We start from the raw sequence: 22834 nt of genomic DNA, 5'->3' as shown, positions 1-22834 counted from the left end.
ATAATGGTCTCAGTTGTACCGTCTCCAGTGGAGGTTTCTGTCAGCATGTTATCTGGTCCTGACTTCTCCTCCTTACTCTTCACATCGCAGGCCTGCAGGTGCAACTGGAGGGGCTTCCCTGTAATAATAAGACAGTGCATTATGACATCATAGTTATTCAATTTTCATACAGGTTATACTCGTTTCCTATCTTGAGGCAATGATTCACACACTGCACTGCAGCTTTATAACATAATTATATTTTTTCCATTGCAAAGTCCACTAATGCATTTCCTCCTCCTTGCAGGATAAGCACTTTCTCTGCTGTGTCTATGGTTTCAAATGGCCTAGTGTGAGTGAGAGTAAAAGGAAGGGCTGGTCACGTTACCATTGCGATTAAGTAGTCGCAGTCTCACTGAGGCCATAGACACGATGAGGGCGCCGGCCGTATACTCCGTCTCTAAATGATCGCTGATGCAGGACAGGGCTTGGAGCACTTTTGCCACACTGCCTCTGGCCAGAGCAAAGGCCAGGAGGGTCAATTCTGCATCAGGACTCACACAGCAGCTGCACAGGAGCAAAGAAACAAACAAGTTAGTTTCAGGGTGCCTATAGTCATAAGAGATGATCATCTGTATTTTTGGTAAAATGAGTGTTCATGCATGTTCATAACTCCAGAACTTATCTGAGATTCACATTTCGTACATGCCTATTTGTACTTTGAAAGCATTATTGATCACTGGCTGTATTTTTTCCTACTGTTCATGTTGGGGCGCAACTCAGACTGTGGACGCCAGATATTAAGTGAAAGAGGATCTTGTCCCCACTCACTTATATTTGAAAGGTCTCTGTGTGGCTGTTTCAGAGAAAAGTATATAGCAACCATTAAATGTCAATGTAGGCATGACTTGAACACATTTAAACCTATCCTTTAAAGCTGCCACCCATCAAATAAAGCATGACTTTGTGGCTATAAAAAAATATGGATTAAATTATTTAGCAACAACATTGCAACAACTCCAGTATGGACCAATACTGGCCATGATGTATCTGTAACACTGTTGAATTTAATACGTGTGTGAATAAACACAGTAATATTTCTGATCATTAACTGATAAGATAATGTCTGTCATGTTATTTCTGTCATGCTGCTGCTGGTGTTGTTGTTGATAAAGACCCTAGCCACCACTGAAGGATTTACAGCATGGAATGGAAATAGTGTGTCATCAGCCCGTCAGATCAATACTTTGATTTTAGCCTGTTTTAATTGTGATGATGTCAGCATAATGAACTCAGTGTGGCAGTGATGAGTAAGTGTGCTGATGAAATCCCAGCAGGTCATTACTCTGCTATCCGGAGGAGAAATCCATCCACTTCCTCCAGGATGTTCAGAGAGAAGAACTTGGGGAACTCAGTGGATGATGGTGTTAGAGACAACGGTGGCATGTGCCGTAAGGCTTTTCTAGGAGAAAGAAACACAAAAAAGCACTCAGAACTGGACAAACACTCAATTAATCATTAGAATCCTTGCAAACATCGCTTTTTTTTTTCATATGCCTAAGCATGAGCGTCTTACTGTGTGCTCTGTAGGACAGTCTGAGCGAGTGCAGGGTTAGTGTCCATGGATGCGGTGACCAAGGAGGTGAGGAGAGACAAGTACCAGATGGCTGAAGCATCGGAAACAGACACCTCTTTACTCTTGGTAATCTGATAGCCCAGTGTCTTCAAACCATGAATGCGCGTGTCACATCCATCGCTCAAACACCGCTTAATGTTGATTTGGATGTCTGGGATTTGGTGAGGAGATAATGCAGTTAGCAGACTGATGGAATACATAATGCAAAAGTGCTGTAATGGGTCGCTTCATCCTCTTAGAACCACACAAAGTAGATGTTGATGAGGGATAAACAAATCTCTTGTACTATATATGAGCAAGCAAAGCTAGCCAATGGATTTGTATTTGCTCATACAAAGCATGTTATCATTTTAGAAAAACAGGAGTGTGACTGGTTCAGCCTGAAGTCAGAGCTGCAAACCACACGACTGTTTTCAAATGACGTAGCTTAATGTTTTCTCCATTTAACTTCTTTGAATATACATAACTGATCTTGCTTACAGTTCAATCAGTTCTCAATTGCTCTTATCCTCATACACATTTATCTGAGCTTGTGAGGTTTAGCATAGCTTCGGCACGATCAGACAATTTCTAATAAAAAAGGTGGATGTGTGGCCTATTGGCTACAGAGATGTTCTTTTAAGACCTCAGGGAAAAAAAAAATTGAAATATAGAGTTTAACCAGTCAGCAGCAAATATAAACATTGACAACAAAACAGGGCCTGGATTTGATGCCAGAATTCAAGCTTAATTGATGCCAACAGAAGCTTGTATGATTATTCAAAGTGTGGCACTAAGCCATTAAACTACTTGATCAAAGCGGTGCTCTTCTATAGCTGCAACCTGACTTCATAGTGGTACAAATGAGAAATGCAATTCCTCTACAAGCGAGGGAAGACACCAGCGTAAGATAAATGAACACAAAGCAGACAGACAAACAGGTGGTGACTCACAGGGGTGTGTGATGTTGGCATTCTCCAAGAGAGCTACGTAGCCTGTGACATTGCTGGGGATGCGGATATCTCTGATCTCCTGCAGCGAACGCCGGTTCTTTCCGACGGCCACTGAGACCAGCTGAGGCATGTAGCTGTGGTCGTTTGAAACTACGGCAATGGCCAGACGTCTCAAAACCACATCAGGTTTCATCTTCAATCTGGGAACAGAAAAAAGATAACACATTAAAATGTATTATATTCATAGAGATCAAAAACATCAGGTAGGGCTGGGCAATATTTTGTAGATATATTATCATGATTTGAGACTAGATATCGTCTTAGATTTTAGATATCATAGCTGTCTTTCCCTGGTTTTGACAACTGCATAATTGATGTCATTTTATGGATTTACCGGACTGTTCTAGCTGTTTTTTCCCGCTGCGAATCCACATTACTGATGATCATTGTCATCGTGTTAATATTGTGTTAAAGCATCAATGGTCAACCATACAATATCGTCATGATATCAATATCAAGGTATTTGATCAAAGATATTGTGATGTATGATTTCCTCCATGTTTCCCAGCACTAGGATCAGTTGCAGATCCTCAAGTCACATTTTATACAGCATATGCCCTTGCCTTATCCAGTGTGAGCGTGCACTGCCGTCCGACTGCCAAAAAGATCCAGTATCCCCATTTGTCATCTTGTAAACGTCCGGAACATTGGATGAAGCTTCTATTGAGCTGTAGCACTGCGTTACCACCTTGACTTTATCCACATCCGGATCGCGGTCCAGCTCTGCTCTGTACTGAATATCTAAATCTGAAAGACACAGACACAGATTATGATGCCTCTCTGAAGCTGTGCAGCTGAAGGAGACATACAATTGTTCATACTGTTTGTTAACCACATTCTTAAAATACACAAGTAAAAGCTACTATCCAGCACTAGCCAGACACTTTACTCTTCCAAAATGCACCTTTTTCCTTCTGCAAGAGGAATTCCAGGAAGTCCTGAACCACACTGGACCTCATGGTACAGATACTGTTGTAGCCCTCTAAGATGGGGAAGGGGATGGCACTGCTGGGAATACGATTCCTGTGTAAGAACTTAAGGATCTTAGAGGCATGTGCCCCTAACCGGTCTTTGGTCTTGGAGAAGATGTCCACAAAACCTGTGGGGAAAAATGGGTTGAAAGATATTCAGGGTAAACTCAAATGACAACTCAGGACAGACAATAGCTATACAAATGAGGTTGAAGGCAGGATAAAGCATCCTGGTTCAGGTTCATACCTGGAGTTAAGGAGCACGCCTGTAGCTGTCTTATCACATGACTCAGCTCTCCCTTTAGATTAGCTCCATTGGAGTTCTTCAAGGCAATCAGCATGCTCTCTACATCCACCACACCATCCCCCTCTGCATCAAACTGTCCAAAGGCCTGAGATAGGGGGAAAACACAGCACACAATGTGACACTTTATATACTAACACAACCATCCCATTCCTGCACACCATCACAAACCATACGGACATAACTTAAGGCAGAATTAAACAGTTGGTATTCTTCATTCAAAGGGCACACATTATGTCCCAGCTCATCTGATCGTTAGCAAGTTATATAGATATAATGTATGTTTTACAAATGTGCTTTGGATGTCTGAATCCTCAGAGGGGTGTGTGAAGCCCATCTTTTTTAAAGTATAACCATGGCATTCCATGTTTACCCACACAAAGCCAATGCAGACTACAATACATATCCATTGGTCACCCATTCATCTGCAACCTTTGGTTCAACAACAAATGTCAGCCAACAAAGCAGCGTGGGCCTGGCTAGAATAGGCCAATGTTAAAAACAAGTGACAGTCAAACTGAAGCAATCAGGATAGCTAATGTGTCTGACTCATTGATGGCAGGGATACGATGTGCTCATATTTGCTTATCTCTCATCATAAATGGCCTGGACAACAGCTATCAACGTGTATATGCTTGGACCTGGGATAAGAACAACATGACATATGGTTACTGACATTTCACTTGTCAAGTGAGAGGCAAGTTAGCTTCTCGAACATTATATACCTCTTCACATTCATCTCGTGGGGCATCTCTGCTCTCCAACATCTCGCAAAATTGTTCCACATTGACAGACTCTTCCCCTCGGTTCAATCGGTCCTCTAGCCACCGAACCAGGACACCCTCGTTCCCGGCCAGGACAGACTCCTGAATGGCGACACCTGAGTCGCTAATGCGAGCCGCCGCTTCTCTCAGTTTCACTTGCTCCAACAGTATCCCGGGGCTAGGTGGTCCACCGGCGGGCACGGGCGGGTTATTCGACCCCCTTCCGCTCCTCCCAGAACCGGAGCTGCCGCCACCGCCTCCGACACCGACGGCCGTGGCCGCAGAGGCCGGACTGTCTTCCGCGAAGCCGGGGCTCTCCGTTTCTATGTCTTCCTCGTCGCCGCTGCCCCCACCGCAGCCACTCTCTGCGTTCCCCATGTTTGTTTCACCGACCTAGGGCTCCCCGAAAATCTCTGCGGCCCTCTGGGTGTCAGTTTCGAAACGGTAGTACCGGTCTGTACACAGACCTTTCTAACCTACAGCTAAAGCTCTGCCGGGCGTTCACTACTACCGCATTGACGTAGTGTACGTAAACGTGCTGCCCTGAAACGTCCTTTTCTCCGCGCATGCGCTGTGGCGTCCCCATTCAAGGAAGCAACTGTGTTGTTGCCATGGGTGTATTTGTCATTATACTACAAATAGAAGCGATGTAATGTGATGTAAATGGGTAATATACCAAAACGGTCGAATGAATAACATGCTCGGCTATGTATTGGGCGCGTTTTTACCCCTGGCACTTGTATTCATTCCTCGCGAGTGGTTTCTAACATTTGGAAATGGAACAACCCAGGTACCCCCTGTACGGCTTTTGAGCAGCCGCGAATTATTGCTTTACGACGGGGAGAAAAGCAGCAAGGGCCTTTACCTGGCAATACTCGGGCAAGTATTTGATGTACACAAGGGACACCATCACTATGGACCCGGAGGTGCTTATCACTTTATGGCAGGTGATTATTCGTTTTTTCTACAGTACCTATATTATTGTATATTTTAATACCTGAGCTCACAACCATAGAGATATCTTAATGTGTACACGTGGGTAGTTTATGACACATTGTCTGATGCTGTTAAACAACCCAAACCTTTAACAAACTTAAATCGGGAACATGCATTTAGGTATAATACAAATACAAACATAGCCATAAGTATCCTACTGTACAACTATCTTCTATGTCTGCATTTTCAGGCAGAGATGCCTCACTGGCCTTCATCACAGGGGACTTCACAGAGAGGGGCCTGACAGATGATGTGTCCAGTGTGTCCCCACAGCAGCTGATCGCCCTTTATGACTGGCTGGCCTTCTATCAGAGGGACTACAAAAGTGTTGGTATGTGATCTTTGCCCCTCCAACTCTTTTCTTATGAATGTTTTGGTATAGCACATGTATACCTTCCCAAATAAAACTAGTTGGCAGTTCAATTCCAAGTATGTCCTGATATCCTATTCAGTTCACCTTTATAACAGTTAGTTGCTGACATGTATTGTGGATTATTTACCTTACTCCTATGGCAGTTTATTTTTCGAATTGGTGGTGTAGCATAACAACGTTCATCAGGGGATAAGTTCAGGCTTTTATTCCTCAGCAGAAAATTAGGAAAACCATTAGAATAACTTTTTGTTTTATTTAAAGCCAATATTACTCATGTTCAAACTACTCCTGAGTATTCATTGTGAGTGAGTGAACCTCCTCTAGTTTTAAGTTATTTATTGTCATTTGCACAATTACAGAATAGCATTTATTGGCAATGAACATGTTATATCTCAAGGTGAATGTACCAATACAAACTTTCATTTTTGTTTAGTTGTATTGGGAAGGGTATGTAGCAAAACCGAAACTTCACACTACAGGATTTATAGCCCAAGCTTATTTCCAATCATTCTCACTAGACTAGGCTTTTAAAATACTCTACACAAAACTTAACAGCACGTACACAGGTTACAGCACACAACACAAACTCAAAAATAAGAATGTTCATTCAAAACACAAACATCCGAAGTGACCAAGACAATACAGACAAAACAATAAAGCACTCTTACTGTAGAGTTACAACTTGAGCAGTATTTTGAATTGCAAAAGCTGGATTTGAATAGTTTAACCAACTGCTGACTTAGATTGTTCTCCTAATCAATAGACATCATTTTCAGTAAAACTCCAGCAAACAAACAAGGATACTACGATGTCTTGTTGCATTTCAGGTCTGTTAATAGGCCGGTTCTACAGCGAGACCGGGCAGCCCACACAGGCCCTGCTGCAGGTCCAAGCATCCTTAGCAGTCGGCCGGCGAATGAAGAGCCAGAGAGAGGCTGAGAAGGAACGCTTCCCAGCCTGCAACTCAGAGTGGAGCACTGCCAGGAGAGGAAGAGTTTGGTGCTCCACTAAGAGGTATGGAAATAGTGCTGCCCTAATCAAATATTAAAGAGCAGACAGTGGGTGTTTCTCAATCTTGAGTAAAGCTGCTCCAGAGCCACTATTTCAAGCATACTATGTCATCGAGTGCCGCCGAAGTACTGTTCCAATGCCCAGCATACTTGGAATTCTACAGAGCCCGGCGTACTTTGTTTGGAGAAATTTCGAGGCTGCACATGTGTTGACTCCGCGGTCATTAAATCCCCACAATGCTTTGCGCACAGACAAATTTCACCAAATCAATGGCGGAAAATGTAAGGCGGGGCCTCTCATATGAAGCACGCCTGCACACTTGCTAGCCTGTTCCTCTCTTTGTTTTCCGAATGCCAGGAAGTATTCTTGCCTCGCTTCTGAAGCAAGTGACTCGGAAGACATGTGCTACCAAGCAAGCGTACTCGAGATTGAGAAACACCCAGTGTATTCACCGCAATGTTGTGATAAAGCGCTTACCTTACTGTAAAGAGCCTCATACTTACATGCAACATATTGGTATACATTAACAGCACTGGGCAGTAGTCTGTAGGGACTTGATGCTGATTCAAGAAAGGACCAGGTACCGAGAGTGGACCGGTACTTTGAGAGTTGCCAGTTTGCCTCCTGGTCAATGCCGAGGTGCCCTTGAGCAAGGCACCAGCAGTGCTCACTTGTCACTGTATAATAGCTGCCCACTACTCCTTGCTAAAATGGGTTAAACGCATAGGCTAACTTTCACTCGTACATGTATATGTGTGGAACAATTAAAAGAGGGATATATTTTTATCCTCAGTTTCAATACTGCTCTATTTTTTTCCTCCAGTGGTGGAGTGGACAGGGTTTGGACAGGTGTCCCACGGAAGCTCTTCTCTCCGGGCTCCAGTGGTGTTCGTTGTGTCTGTGTCAGAGATCCATCTGCAGCAGAGGAAGACCCCAACCTGCAGAAATATGATGGCTGCCCTCCACAGGCCGAGTCATGCTCTGTGGCAGAGTTCTAGTGTCTGGACCAGCCTAGAATATTGACCAATTTCTTGTTTATTAGTTGCACAATACTCAGGGACTTTTAACTTATTGAAAATAAAATAATGAAGAAAATAAGTCAACGCGTTGTTTTTTGATGACCTTTATGTAAAGTTGTCCTCCCTTTCTCTAAAAGGATACACCAGGAAGAAACAGGCTAGATATCTGAGCATACAGATACAATATAATGTGCATAAAAGATTAAACAATGTGCATAAAAGATTAACAGAGGCAAGATTTAGGTTTGTCACAATGACAAGCACAAACTGCATTTAAGTACAAAACAGCTGTAGTGGTCAAAAATATCACACATTTATCTGTACAATTTAACAATACTTAAAGAGGCCCCACTCCTTGGCCACATCCCTCTGCTCCACATACTCCCCAATGATCGAGAATGTCATGTGATCTTGATAAAGTGCACCTGATAGGCTTAGAAATCAAGAAGCGTTAAATGTGGTGGGTTAAGACGACTTGACTTGAGGCCACATTGTGGGTTCGATGCTCACAACTTCCTATGAAGACCTCATGGCAGATAAAAAATGGAATGTAATTATAGATGACTGATTTTGAAAACATGATTTAAGGCTACAAATCAAAATGACACACTTAGGGATGACAGGCATTTCAGTAACAGGAGGAATGTTGAAAGATTTTTTTTGGGACTCACATTTATATCTTTTGATATAAAAGTTCACATTTTCGCAGCTTGCCATGTTAAAAATTAAGCATTTCATTGAATTGAGCTGATGCCCACACATGATAGACTAACAATTGCGGAAAAATAAACATTTCATAATGCATTTTATTATTTTCTAGTTGTGCCATCTTTCATTAGACAATAAAGTAATTGAATGTTATAATGCTAGCTTAATAAAACCAGTAGAGGTGCTTCCCTTTACCATCCAAATTGTTCCAGTTAATACAGAATTAGAGTCTCAGAAGATTTAAAAATTAAAGATAACAGAACATGATGATGGTGTAGTATTTGGAGATATAGAGATTTAAACCTTGCTCTTGTAGGTATTGCATGTTTGCCTTTGGGCAGCTCACATAAGAGGCTGCTGATGGTGGAATATCCCATTAGAGAACAGGAGAAATCCCTCCAAAAAGATGTTTGATTTGAATGTTCATTGAAATGAAATGTCTTTGTTGTGATAAGAGCCAATCATTACAAACATCATTGGGTCAGGGAAACTGATGAACAAACAACCATCATCGGGCTGGAGAGTGGCTTATATCCACTTTAAAATGCTTTGATCAAAACAGAAACAAAATGACAATGCTTCACTTTCTATATGAAAAGTCCCTCTAGAACAATAATAGTTTTTTCATAGATTGGTATAGTATAAAGATGATAATTGTCCCATGTCTCTTGTTGGTTTGTTCTGCTACCGACATCCCTTCTCCTGGTGTGCCTGAATAACTGTGCCAAGGCATGGCCAGCGTCAGAGGGTGGAGGATATCCGGGCCACTGTATTACGACGTTACCCCACCCAGAGTTAGTACATCGAAGCAGATGTCACACACCCTCACCGGCTTGTTCAGGTCAAACTTGATGATGGGGATCTCCTTTATAGAGCACTTGTGGCACAACAGGCGCCCACAGTGGCGGCTGGAGTCAAAGGAGGAGACACAGGATTATAAAGAGGAAAAGAGGAGTATTGATTGCACATATTCAAAAATCCAGTCTACTCACCAGTGATGTTTCCGTGTTGTAACACCAAACTTGGCGAGACATTCATAGCAATTGGACCCATCACACCAAGGAGGCTCTTTGGACAGCATATCTAAACAAAAACAAGAAATTGTCACAGGGATCAAATACATTGCATCAGAGCATATCAGTTAAAGTAGTGCTGTTTTAAAGTCTCCCATTAGGCTATTTTGTGTTTCCCCTTTCCTGTAGTGTGTTGTATAGGTTTTTGTGAATGTAAATGGTCAGCAAAGGCTAATATCCCTGTGTTCCCTCCAGAGGAAGTTTCTCTCCCACACAATTTCTCTCCCCCCCCCCCTGCCTGAAACGCCTCCATTGCTGTCCTTTGTTTACTTCTGTAACATATTGACATCACTATGAAACACTAGCACTTCTATTGGCCAGATTTCCAACACATTGTAGGTGATATGCAAAGGGACGGGACATCACTACGCCATTGAATAATCACAACTGAGCCCGCTGGCTAACCAATCAGAGCAGACTGGTCTCTGGTTTTCAGACAGAGGGTGAAAAGAGGTGTTGCAGCACAGGCCGTTTGTTAAATGTGAATGTTGTATATGTGAATTAAGCATTTGTTCTACATTAAAGCATGTTAACAAGTCACAGTAGAGGCACAAAATACAAAAGTGAACAACAAAAAAACGTACCTAGAAGGCGGAAGAGCAACTGTTTTGTTGCAACTTGGTAGTTGAAAATGTTGATTCCCTGATTATTATTAATGCCCAGGCGAGCCCCAGCCCTCACAATGGCACGGCACAGGTTTGCATTTCCTTTCACGTAGGCAAGAAGCAGCACTGCAATAAAATACAGGTCAGTCATTCTATCACAAGTGGAAGACTGGTAATAGTATGCTGTTTGTGTACTTTTAACAATAATCAAACAAGCTACAGTACCTGTGTTGCCTTCATTGTCGGGTTTGTCCAGAGGGTATTCAGCCATACACTCCAAGAACAACTCAAAAATGGCAGCGGCGTTCTCTTTCCCATAGTGGCCTAGTACGTGCATTGGTGACTGGCCCCTAAACAGAGATTATAAGATTGGAAAAAAAGGAGAAGTTGACATCTTAGTCTACAGAAGATTATATGTTGTGTTTGAAAATGTTACACTTCCTGTTTTCTTAATATTCTATGTTTCTGTTTTATTTCAGCACTGTGGTGTTAAATATGCTGCAATGACTTAAAAGTTTGATCGCATTCTTTTACTGTGAAAGTGTACCTCAGATTGAAGGCCTCAGCATCAATGTTGGACTCTGTGAGAAGGCTTCTAACATTGTTAAGGCGGCCCTGCATCACAGCCAGATGCAGAGCTTGGGAGACAACAAAAAGGACAAAGAAAATGATCAAATATTATTAATAAAGAGTTTTGCAGAGGACTGAAAAAAGGCAATTCAGAGATCGAAACATAGATTGTCACCTAAATCGATTAGTATTCTCAATATTGATATCTGTTGCCAACCACTTTCAGTTGTGGCTTTATAATAGAAAAAAACAGTACAGTTTCCCCTTCTTCTTAGACATCATAGCCATTACACGCCCAGTACACAATATGAAATGACACCTAACTCCCTAAACCAACACGATCTGGTTAGAGAGAGAACACAAAAATCCCACTAGCACAATAAGTATACATTTCTTGTTTAGATTAATCAATTTGATTGCCAAATGGATGCAAACGTCAAATAGAATATTCCCAGACTACAAAGAAACAGAAGCATAATAAATACGAATGTAAGGTACCGTTATTGCCATTCTCATCCTCAGCAGCAAAGTCTACTCCGTTCTCCAGCAGCACGGAGCAGATGGTGGCCAGGTCCTGCTGGGCAGCCAGGTGCAGCGCTGTCTGTCTGTGTTTGGTCAGCTCGTTTACTTTGGCTCCCGCAAGCAGCTGGAGAGAAGCAAAACGCACAATGAAAACAATACTTAGAGCACCATACACTTCAATTGGCCTGAATGGTAACATGTTGGGGACCATGAGATGGTTAGGTGTGTACCAGGTTGCGGACAATGATCTCAGATCCAGCATGGACGGCCAGGTGCAGGGGGGTTTGCTTGGCTGCGTCCTGAACCCTGGAGTTGACGTTAGCTTGGACGCTAATGAGGAACAGGACACTCTCGATGTCAGAGTTTTGCACAGCCACGTGGAGGAAGTTACGTCCCTTGTTGTCCACCTGGTTATAAACAGAAGTTTGAGGTCAGGAAAGAAGAATATTGTATGTCCCTGCGTCTACTTACTGTCTTTCTCTAGCAGAAAAGCATTTCTTGAAAAGGAGCTCGAAGCACTTTATATTACAACAATATCTTGACAATATTTCCCTGCTTTTGTATGACACACATGCCCTTTCTTTTTTATTATCCGTTTGAGCTTCTATATACTTTTTGAGTTTCTCAACATGAGCTCCAACCGGAAGATTCCTGCTCTCACCCTTTGGATGAACGTGCTTGTGTCCACTAAATCTGACAGCCGTAGAGCGAGAAGGATGAACCACTTATGGACGATAAAAGTACAAAACTCATCAGCAGAATCATTCAGTGTCCCCCCAGCAGAATGGCTCAAAGAAAAGAGCTTTTCAGTCTCTGTTATGACAGTTTCTTTTTGAAAGATAAAGCCAAAAACTAATTAGAAGTGCTGGGGACGGCACAATAACCTCTGTGTGCTCAGAAAAAATACGCTGGCTGCATTGCTTTTTCTAGAGGGAACAATTGAAAAAAATAAGTTGGCCCTCAGAAAAACGACACAGGCCCTATAATCTGTAGAAGTGCTACAGTGGTACATTTAGCATGGGCGTGCTACCTGCTCAGCCGCCCCCGGCTCCCTCTTGAGAATAGCCTCTGCTGCTTTGTTGTTCTTGTGCGTCATGGCACAGGCGAAGGGGGTCATTCCTTGGCGGTCGCGCACGTTGAGACGAATGTCCGGATGGGAAATAAGGAGCTGTATAATGACGTTGTGCTGGTTGCTAATGGCAGCATGGATGGGAGCCCTGCCCTCTGCATCCTGACAGAAATAGAAGGAGGACAGATTAAATTCAAGAGAATGTGTTTACAATTACAAAAGTAATCTCTTTGGTAGTGAAACAGGGAGAAATTGGACCCCTGATGTGACAGGACTGACCTGTGCATTAACATTGGCTCCAAACTCTAGAAGGCATTGCACCACCTCCTCCAGCCCCCAGCTGCTGGCCAGGTGGAGGGGTGTTTGTCCATCTCGTGCTTCTTCATCTCCTTCTCCGTTAGGGCCTGGCTGTCTCGTGCTGTTCACGTCACAACCACTATACACACACAAGGCGGCCATATTTTAATTTAGAGAACTTTGTTAAAAACAGACATTTTCCAAACCCAAAATATTCACACTAGGCAAATATGTGCATTCCCAAACCCTAATGGAGAGAAGATTGGCAGACCTGCGGATGAGGAAGCACGCAGAGACCTCATTGTTCTCATCCACAGCTCTGTGCAGGAGGGTCTGCTTGCAGCCAGAGGGCCCTATGCTCCAAGCAGTCGCATCACAGCCATGGCGGACCTGGGTAGAAAATGCAGTAATATTATTATTGTCATAGCGAGAGTACATAAAGATGCACTTAAGATGTGAATACAGGTCGGTAAAAGGGTTTTGGCTTTAGTGGCTTATGTTTATTTTTGGATCCATTCCTTGTTCCTATCAGGTGTTTTGAATAAGACTGACAGATATGAAGGAATGTAGACGAAGGTGATGGATGTTATATGGACATACAAACATCATTGCTGTTTCCTTAATACAATAGAAAGTATTCATTCGTTTTTTTCTTTTGGAGAAAGTATTTATCTAAATGTAACTAACACTCAATTAACATAAGAGAACAAAGACCAAAGACTAAATCTGACCAACAAAACAACTACATGTATCTATGCCTCAGGCTCTTTAAGGTTTCATTTCATTTTTTCGGTTTCATTTTATCTTGAATACAGTTTTGTAATAGTGAATATTTGGCAGTGTGAAGAACTAAGAGGGTCTGTTTATCTCTAAATTAGCAGTGTATGCATTTGTCTCACCAGCGTGGATGCAATATCTTCCAGGCCATTCTCCAGAGCCAGCCACAACGGAGGGTCGCCTTTGTCATCCACCACAGACATATCACCTCCTCTTGTGCAAATGGCATCCACCACCAGTGGCAGCTGGTTACTAATGGCCAACTGTAGTGCTGTTTGTCCCTCCTGGGTCCTGGTAGTGGAGAAAGAATGGACAAACAAGAATTGAAAGAGCATTTATTATATAAGGGAACACCTGTTTGCTATGGAAAAATATATTGCCATAATAAGCAGAGAATGAAGTCTCACTCCCTGGTGCTCCTACACAATTTACGTTTTAAAATTAAAAAAATGTCCAGACTGGGTAGATTTTTCACATCATATTTGACTTAACAGCTGAGTGCAAGGATGCTCTGACAAGACTACAGCGCATATGGCTTAATATTACCACCTCCCACACGTTAGAGATGTTTTTCATCTAGCTTGCTTTTCTCATTAGGAATCCTTAGCCAAGCAGGCTTTGAATTTGGGATTTGCCAAGCCAGCCCTGGGAAAACTTGCATCTACTCATTTGTTGCTGTAAAATTCACACTTGTATGTCTTGTCAGCCATTGCTATATTGAGTATGGTGGATACAGTCATAGATATGCTCGGAATTCCGTATTAAAAACCTTAAAAAACTCTCCCCTCAGTATACCAAATACAATCATTCATAAAACAGGCTGTACAAAATATTTACATCTGCAAAGGAAAATAAGCCTTACCTAACGTTGATGTCGGCCTGGTGCTCAAGCAAGAAGAGGGCACTCTTGCTGTCCTGTCTTTGGATGGCCATGTGTAGCAGGGTTTGTCCATTGGACATAGGGTCATTGATAGAAGCCCCTGAGCCCAACAGCTGAGCAGCTATGGTGTGCATGCCTGACAGGGACACATTGTACATGTCATACATCATATACACAGATCAACAAGGTTATGGACTTCACATGTGATTTTGATAATGCAGAATGCAAAGTAGTAAAGGAATATCCCTGTGGAGGTGTCATGCTGTGTACCTGTCCAGAGAGCCAATCCCAGCACTGTCTGGTCCATTGAGTCTTTAAGGCTGAAGTCTGGAATGATCTGGAGATTGTTGGTGGCATGAAGTGCATTGGCTGCAATAGAGCCATCAAGGGAGAGGTTAGTGGATCCGTTTCAGGACGTTTAGGAACAAGACGTAGTGAGGAAAAGCAGAAGTTGTTTAAAACACCTGCCATGTTGGCTCTTTATTTACAAGCTTTTATGTATAAAGGCTGACCTTTTTGCTCAAGGATGACAGACACCACATCAGGGTGGTTGTTAGCAATGGCCATGTGGAGGGGGCTCTGCATGGCCACACCAGCAGTGTCCTCAGGCAGAGCCTTCTGGGTCTGCAGGTTGGGGTTGGCCCCTTGCTGCAGCAGCTCTGCTGTCAGGCTCGCCAGGCCGAAGCGACACGCCGTGTGGAGCGGGCTCTCACCCTGACAGAAGGTAGCAGGATTATTACCGAAACAAATAATAAGATCTTTAGTGTTACATACAAATGTTCATCTACGTCTTAGGATGTGATGATAAGTTATCCAGTCACTTTTTATGGTCTTGAGATACCAAATTAAGAAAAAGCCTGATTTTGATTGATGACTGCAGTAAAATGACACAAAGAGAGTAAGAGATCTGAATTATATAAACCAAGATATCACAATCCGGCAGTGGCTCAGTCAGTAGAGGCTTGGACTGGGAGCTGTAGGGTCGCCGGTTCAAGTCCCCGACCAGACCTAAATATGGAGTGTGGACTGCTACTTGGAGAGGTCCCAGTTCACCTCCTGCCCTGCCGTGGTGCCCTTGAGCAAGGCACCGGACCTCCCCCTTCCCCCCCACTCCCATTGCTCCCCGGGCGCTGTACAATAGCTGCCCACTTCTCCTAGTACTAGACTCCTGGTACTAGGATGTGTTAAATGCAGAGAACAAATGTCACTGTGTGTGCTGTGTGCTCTGCATGTGACCATTAAAGAGGGTTTCATCCCTCCGATTCTATCTATCTAAAAATATTTCTAAATGTATTCTTTTTACCCATGAAAACAAATCGTTTTGGAAAACTATATCCAAGTCTAAGTCTGTATCATAAAACAGCAAATCCTAATAGTAAACAAGTTCATTTTGAAACCTGAGAAATTAGAAACTCATCAAAACTGTGTAATTGGTTGCTTGTTTTGTGTCCTAATGTTCACACTTACCCATTTGTTGACATGGTTGACCTTTCCTCCATGAGTGGCAAGGAAAAGTGCAGCTGCCTCATTGCCCGCCCGCGCTGCTCTCTGCATTAGACAGCTTTCTACAAGGGGTAAACAAAAGAAGATGAAGATGAGAACGTGACATTAAAAAGCACAGTTCATTCTAGACATGAATCTCAAGTGAGGTAATCAAGCAGCACCTGTGGTAGAGTCCGGTGCATTCGGGTCACTTCCTCTCTGAATAAGCTGGGCTGCAGAGCTATTCTCATCAAAAGAGGTGCCATTCTCCACTGGAGCGTCATCCTCAAAAGGGTTGACTGAGGGATCCGAGGACAGGGTGATGTACTGCAGGGCCAGCCACAGAGCTGTGCTGCCTTCATGGTCCTTCAGCTCAAGGTCAAGTCTAACGGGATGGACAGATTATGGCAGGTTACACGCAGGATTATTTTAAGAGTTAAAGGATGACCAGGGTCACATACATGGTCTTAAAGGGACAGTCACCTCAAAATCAACTGAATTGTCTCTTTAAATAGTGTTGCCTTGATGTAGGATTCTATTTATACAAATCTTTTTAGTGAGTATTTTGTAAATTCAGGTATTTTTAAATTGTTTATTTGTTGTCTAATTTAGTTTTGGTAAGCATGTTAGAGAAAAAAATGAATAACAAGGAATAATATTATATTTTCTTTTTTTTTATAGTTGAAGTAATTGTACACTAAGCATGCTGTGTGTGTCTTTCCATGATAAAAACAAACCTACTTATTCCATTTAAATCGGAATTTAACTCACTGTTTGCATTGTAGAAGCTGGTTGAACACTGGCTCATTCCCGGAGGCCACAGCTTCATGCAACGGTGTTCTAAAAAAAGACAAAAGAAAAAATCTCATACTTTGCACAGCCGTTGGGCAGCTTTGCATAGAGCTGAGAACCCTACCTGCCCTTGCTGTTCTGCATGTTGGGGTTGGCTCCGGTCTTAAGCAGAGCCTCTGCGATCCGCGCCATGCCGCTCATCACTTCTGCAGAGTGTTTCTTGGGGCTGAAAGAACAGACGAGGTGAAGCGGGGTTTCAACCGCTCCCACTGTGGATGCGTTCACCTGAGCCGAGTGACGAATCAGGAAGATGGCGGCAAACTCATCCCCTGGTAAAATAGGAAGAATAATTTATGAGGGAAGAGAGGAGTTTCTGCTTTCATTTCTTACTTTACGAATCTAATATTCACACAGCAAAATGACAGGAAAAGAAGCCCATTGGGTATTGACACCAAGTATCGGCTTTTTAGTTCATTTTGACCTTCACTTCTTCAAGAAAGACACACAACTGTAATAATAAAAGCTCCCACAGACCTCTTTGGATAGCCTTGTGCAGGAGGCTCCAGCCACTCTGATCCACCATGTCCACATCTGCTTTGTTGTTAACCAGAGTGGTGGCAATACTCTCCAATTTACAAGCCAGGGCCAGGTCAAGAGCGAGATCACCATTGTTGTCCAGTTCATTCAGCTTTCCAGGTAACTGGAAAAAATATCAAAAACAACCTTAAAATAAACCATGATATAGCATAATGACAATTCTACCAGTATGTAACAAACATCGGTTATAATGCAGTTGATAAAAGATCTCTGCGGGGGGCTGACCTGTGAGTCCATCTCGATGAGATAGAGAAAGACCACATCTTCCCGCTCTACTTTAATGGCTTTGTGGAGAGGATACTCTGTTTTAGATTTGATCATCTTGTAAAGTAGTTGGGCGCTCATGGTGCTGAAATCTTCTTTCCTCAGGTCATCCTAGTAAAACACAAGCAATGAAACAACTTGTCAGTGTCAAACATCAGAACTGGCCCATTGATGGAGAAAGTCAACAAGTGTCATCTGTTATCTTCCGATAAAAACAATGTCAACAGGCTCTTAAGCTTATTCCTTGCTTTTCTGAAAGGCATTTATCAGAGCTCGAGACTGAGGTGTCAGAAGCTGCTGACAGTCTGCACCAAAGTCATAAAGATAACCCTGACCCCTGCCGAGCTACACCCTCTCTGGATTCATTGTATCGTAAATGATGAGATGCCTCATAACCCTGGTCTGTCAAAAAGGAAGAAGCGTGAGGAAACCGCAAAGAAACACAGCAGGTTTAAAATGATTCAACATTGGCATACTTTCATGTCTCAGGGCTAATGAAAACTGTTTTCCTTGTAGATTATCTGATAATCCAAACAATTTACAGAGTGGTTAGGAGATGATGCATTTTGGTAGTCCGATCCTGAAGTTAGCATTCCAAGTCTCCCTCGACCAACACAATGGGATATCTTTTATATTGCGGAAATAAAGCTTTGAGGCTGTTCATTATACTTAAATGTTTTGTTCAGCAGGATATATCCACATAGTAACACCATTTGAATGTTTCTTAAAGCATAAATGCAATTGCTGGAATAAAAAGCCAACGTAAGGCTAAACAACGTATCACTACAGCTAAGCAAAATGCGGCTAATTCGCTTGTAAGCAACCGCTGTTTTAAAGACACATAGAAACTTCAGACATTGTGGGGGAATCAACCAACGTATTTGATGTCGTAGGAAAATGTGAACATCTCTTCAGCTTGTGTAGCTTTTTTCAGGCATCTAACCAAGAACAATACAAACAACTAAGTTGAAACAAGGGAAGCGAAAGTGTTAAAATGCAAAAACATGTCTGGGTTTCTGAACTCATTCGTGCACCACTCTATAGCAGTTTGGTACGCATTATTATGAGGGCCACTTGCTTTTTCAAGCACACGACTGGGAAAATAACTCCGGCCGTGTTCAAACACTGCCGGAATAAGGTGCTCACCCAGTGACTGGCAATGATCTCCCCACAGTAGTTCATCAGGGTGGTGGCATTAAGCTCCTCAGCTGTTTGGTAGAAGCGTATGCAGTTCCTGACATTCACTGAGGACATCACGCCTTTTTCACACCTGTCAAAGGAGATAAACAAATGTATTTATGGGCTGTTAAGTGACATATGTTGCTCTGTAAGATGTTATGTATCAGTAATGCTGCCAATAGCATACATTCAAGTTAAATTAAAGCCTGCAGATAGGAAGTAAGTATATATGGCTGGTGACTGACCTCTCTCTGAGCAGCTGAAGCTGGAAGCGGTTGGCTAACTTCATCAAGTCAATTAGAAAGGCATCATCTTCAGTAAGCTCCAACACATCCGTGTATGCCCAGCGCAACATTGCCATGGCAACCTCAGGTTTGCAATCTGGAGATCAATCATGTCACCAAGTCAGAAATGTATGCAGAGTGATCAATGACTAACCTACCGTCATTTTCAGAGATGGAAATGTATACATTACATTTGTATTTTGTTCCTGGTAAAGGTGGCGCTAACTTGAATTACTTCTTATGTTGACAGGTGTTCTTAATTTAGAATAGTACATTATAAACTATTTGAAAATATATGTTTATTAATTAATAATCTGAACCTGCAAAATAACTAATGTTGCCAATTGAATGCAGATGATTTAAAAGTACAATATTTACTTAAAATGTTTACTTAAGATGTAACACATTTAATTAGATACTCTAGACCCCATATAACAATGAGTTTGGACAGCTTAAAAAATGAATTCCTTTATTTTGAAAACTTGAATAAACTCAACAAAAAAATATGTTTATCAGAGGTATTCCACATTTTTCCGGCATTTGCTCGTATTTATTTGAATTCAACCCAGGCTGATAGGTTTACTGTGAAATAGGCAGGCTGGCTAAAACCTACTCTGAACAAAACTGTGCACAATACTGGACTTTGACAGTCTGCTTGATCAGCTCCTAAATAAATATTCAAGCATTATATATTAACCCATAGGCATGTTGACTGATAGACGTGGGTAGGTAAGGACTGGATTTACATACATTTAAACCTTCGCCATTAACACAGTGACATCACATCATAGTTTGCTCACCAGATAGGTCCAGTTCGGAGGTGGAGGACAGGTTAGCCAGACTCCAGGCATCACTGCGAGCTGCCAACACAAACTTATGGGCACTGAGATTCTCCCCTGCGACTTTCACTTTCAGATCACTGCAAAACAAACACATTCATCTCTGAAAAACACAGGTTATATATATTTTCTCAAAGAAAACGCCTTCACAGTGGACAAGGATTCCATAAATGAAGAAAACTCAATACATTTAGGTAAATGATGAAAGCATTTAACAACACAAAACTATAGCAAAACATTGGTTTACAATCTTTCACAACAGTCTCACAGAAATTGTGAGTGAAAAAGGATGTATTCATGAAGTAGTCAATATAGGAAAGGAGACTTAGAATATATCGCTCAGTAGTTTGAGAGCTTGTAAATGGATGTTTTGAAAGAATGCCACCAATTACTTCAATCAATCAAGAGAAGGAAAATGATCATTTTTATGGGTTAAATATTCCATTGATGCATGACGTACATTGACAGGTTTTTGCATGTGTCTGCAATAGGGTAGGCAGGTTGTATCACACAAGTCACACCAGAGCAGACACATTACTGTCACATGATAACATATCCAGAACTGCTGGATTAGCTACATCTCAAACAAAAGCCATCCATTCCATCCCTGCTGGTCCTCACCTGTACTGTTCCTGCTGATAGAGGTTGGCCACGATGTCCAGCAGGCGGCTGATGAAGGTGTCTGCAGCTGCAGGGCTGGGGGAGCCCTGGCCAGGGGTCTGAGCAGCGAGCACGGCACAGCGCCGCTCTGTGTCGGCCAGCTTCTGCTGCATCTTCACATACTCCTGCCTGAGCAGGGCCAGGTGCTTTTGCAGCTTGGCCACCTCCTCTGTGCCACATCAAGGAGAGGGAGACAGGTAGAGGACAAAACAAAGATACAGGGATACAAAAAGTAGGTCAGAAATATTTATAACTGATCACAATTTGAAACGGGACTATTTGGACCACTTTTTCAGTTAAAAGGGTTGGTCGAAAATACAATGGCTGTAATTTGTAGTAGTTAGTGTAATTTATTTCACACTTTTATTTGTGAAAATTATGATATGAAGGGATAGAAAAATACAAATGTTGCTGATTGTAAACTGGATTTTCATCTACAGTGTTGTTTTGAGAATTGTGACTTGATCCATTATTCTTTTTCATAATTATGGCCCATTTCTGTGTCACCACGTTGCACAGAATAAAATAAATGTCCGCATTCCCTACACAGGGCATACACGATTTAAGTTTCCAAATCTTACAAACCTTTCCCTATTCCTCTTAATGCATTACACTTTCCACAGATCTTAGTGTTACAACACTTTTTTATGTATCAGCCTTGATTCCAGAGTTTCATGGGGGCCCATTTCCTTCCTTTAAACCAGTAAAGTTTTAGTGAGGAAAGAATGCTGAGACGGCACGTTACTTCGTCCTTCCTCGTAAACCGTTACTGGCACAGCTACTAGTCATGAGGAACAGGAGGGGGGTGCTTCTGAAAACCACCTGATCAGCTCAACACAGGAAGGGCGATACGGAGGAGCTGCAGTTTAGGGCCAACTGACCAGCAACTGGACTTATTCCTACACTATGTACTAAAGCACACTTTCCCTTTGCAGGATAAGCAGACATCACTAAGTGTTTTTTTAAAAGCACGTTTTTGCATGACGCTTTAAAAAGTCTTTCCGAAGACAACTGTGTGTACAAGCAGTTCTCCACCCTGTATAAACAATGCATCTTACCAAGTGTTGAGTATGAAATGCACTCCTCTTTGTCAGGACTTGTTAACATAATCTAGTCTCTTCCAGGCTATGCAAAACAATAAGCTTAGGCATTTACTGTAAATACACCACCAACATAATACAAGCATTGAAGGGGCAATTCGAAAATTAAAAAAATGGGCCTTCTCTTTTACATTTCACTTTCCCATTGAAGGTAAGGCTCAGACGCAGAAAGTATTTCCCAAGTCCAAACAAATGTGTTTTCTGCTCGGTAGCAATGGGGCAGATCCTTATACAACCCTAACAGCACCTAGATTGGATTGTAAATTATCTGGATCGAAGTTGTAAGTAGATTTACTTTAAGGAGGAACACACAACACACATTCCCTTGTGTCTAGGCCAAATATAGGTGGTGCACTTGGCTATGGCACTACTGCCAGGTTGTGCAGGTAACACCTTTCAGGGAGCTGTCACTATCCTGCCTCATGTATTTATTTACCCTCCTTTTCACAGAAATTGTATCATATGAACAAATGTTTTGTTGTGTTGTCTTGTTCAAATGACAGACATAGTTAAGGTAGCGTTGACCGGTATCGTTACTGAAATTATAATGTATATCGTCTGATTGGATTCGTGAGGCCGACATTTAATTAAACCGTAATACCAACATTACTTGCAACTCTGTAAGTTAACATAAGGGTGTTTTCTTACGTAGCAAACTAGCAATTTGCCTAAAACGGAATTATTATCCTCGGTCCAACCCACCAACATCTCTTGTCCCGTTCGGCTAACTCGTAGCTATAAAATTCAGCTAGCAACATCAACGAGAAGCTAACGGCAGAGCTGGCTCACTGACAGGTTAAGCTGTCGCAATGCTTTGTATTATTGCCTACAGACAATGCACGGTTTAGTTAACTGACAAGACACTGGTTGATCCGGACCAACAGTTCAACAAGCATACGCTGAAAACAGGGAGTGCACCCAACAGTCAAAAAACCAATCTCATACCTTCCGCCATGTTGCTCAGCGTTAGCTCCGTCTCTATCGCGATATGACGAGCCGGATAGTGGGCAGTTGTGCTGCGTTCAAGTGGTCCGCAAAACACGCTGATTGATAGTTCATCACATGATCTCCCCTATTCTTCTTGCACGGAT

General features: G+C 42.3%; 3 protein-coding genes across 4 annotated transcripts in view; 1 reads left to right on the top strand and 2 right to left on the bottom strand.

The window, feature by feature from the left end:
- The window catches only part of zzef1 (zinc finger, ZZ-type with EF hand domain 1), a 40029-nt gene extending 34875 nt beyond the window's left edge, over positions 1–5154 (bottom strand). Inside the window, exons 1-9 of the mRNA XM_079650941.1 lie at positions 4608–5154; positions 3826–3970; positions 3512–3706; positions 3171–3354; positions 2548–2747; positions 1556–1766; positions 1325–1441; positions 368–546; positions 20–118 (exon numbers count right to left, since the gene is read on the bottom strand). Coding sequence (XP_079507067.1) covers positions 20–118; positions 368–546; positions 1325–1441; positions 1556–1766; positions 2548–2747; positions 3171–3354; positions 3512–3706; positions 3826–3970; positions 4608–5024 — 1747 coding nt within the window. The 5' untranslated portion in view covers positions 5025–5154. The remainder of the gene's footprint in view (positions 1–19; positions 119–367; positions 547–1324; positions 1442–1555; positions 1767–2547; positions 2748–3170; positions 3355–3511; positions 3707–3825; positions 3971–4607) is intronic.
- Positions 5155–5202: 48 nt separating this feature from the next.
- Positions 5203–8124, top strand: cyb5d2 (cytochrome b5 domain containing 2). Its single transcript, XM_079652349.1, has 4 exons — positions 5203–5593; positions 5833–5973; positions 6843–7029; positions 7850–8124. The coding sequence occupies exons 1-4, from the start codon at positions 5335–5337 to the stop codon at positions 8022–8024; spliced, it is 762 nt and encodes a 253-aa protein (XP_079508475.1). The 5' UTR covers positions 5203–5334; the 3' UTR covers positions 8025–8124.
- Positions 8125–8133: 9 nt separating this feature from the next.
- Positions 8134–22834, bottom strand: ankfy1 (ankyrin repeat and FYVE domain containing 1). 2 transcript variants are annotated; one of them, XM_079652334.1, is made up of 25 exons: positions 22689–22834; positions 20605–20812; positions 19945–20063; positions 19106–19241; positions 18828–18951; positions 17643–17792; positions 17355–17520; positions 16945–17149; positions 16800–16868; positions 16211–16413; positions 16014–16111; positions 15059–15260; positions 14817–14915; positions 14529–14682; positions 13789–13957; positions 13161–13279; positions 12872–13028; positions 12554–12754; positions 11754–11930; positions 11500–11647; positions 10979–11069; positions 10657–10781; positions 10411–10557; positions 9746–9836; positions 8134–9661 (listed from the first exon to the last, which is right to left on the bottom strand). In XM_079652334.1, exons 1-25 carry the CDS (start codon positions 22696–22698, stop codon positions 9526–9528), a joined length of 3504 nt encoding a protein of 1167 aa, XP_079508460.1. In that variant the 5' UTR covers positions 22699–22834; the 3' UTR covers positions 8134–9525. The 2 variants fall into 2 exon arrangements, with proteins under 2 accessions (XP_079508460.1, XP_079508461.1); XM_079652335.1 differs by lacking the exon at positions 22689–22834 and adding an exon at positions 22446–22620.

Source organism: Notothenia rossii, assembly GCF_949606895.1.
Source record: "Notothenia rossii genome assembly, chromosome: 9".
In the NCBI taxonomy this organism is placed as follows: domain Eukaryota; kingdom Metazoa; phylum Chordata; class Actinopteri; order Perciformes; family Nototheniidae; genus Notothenia; species Notothenia rossii.
The sequence above is the reverse complement of the archived record's forward strand: the minus strand, read 5'-3'. Positions and strand labels throughout refer to the sequence as shown.

Coding starts and splice junctions, on each gene's coding strand:
- cyb5d2 (XM_079652349.1), top strand. CDS start 5,335: ATGAATAACATGCTCGGCTATGTATTGGGCGCGTTTTTACCCCTGGCA. Junction 5,594..5,832: donor TGCTTATCACTTTATGGCAG/GTGATTATTCGT, acceptor CTGCATTTTCAG/GCAGAGATGCCTCACTGGCC. Junction 7,030..7,849: donor GTTTGGTGCTCCACTAAGAG/GTATGGAAATAG, acceptor TTTTTCCTCCAG/TGGTGGAGTGGACAGGGTTT.
- ankfy1 (XM_079652334.1), bottom strand. Junction 14,916..15,058: donor TGTCATCCTTGAGCAAAAAG/GTCAGCCTTTAT, acceptor GCTCTATTGCAG/CCAATGCACTTCATGCCACC. Junction 12,755..12,871: donor GAGCCAATGTTAATGCACAG/GTCAGTCCTGTC, acceptor TATTTCTGTCAG/GATGCAGAGGGCAGGGCTCC.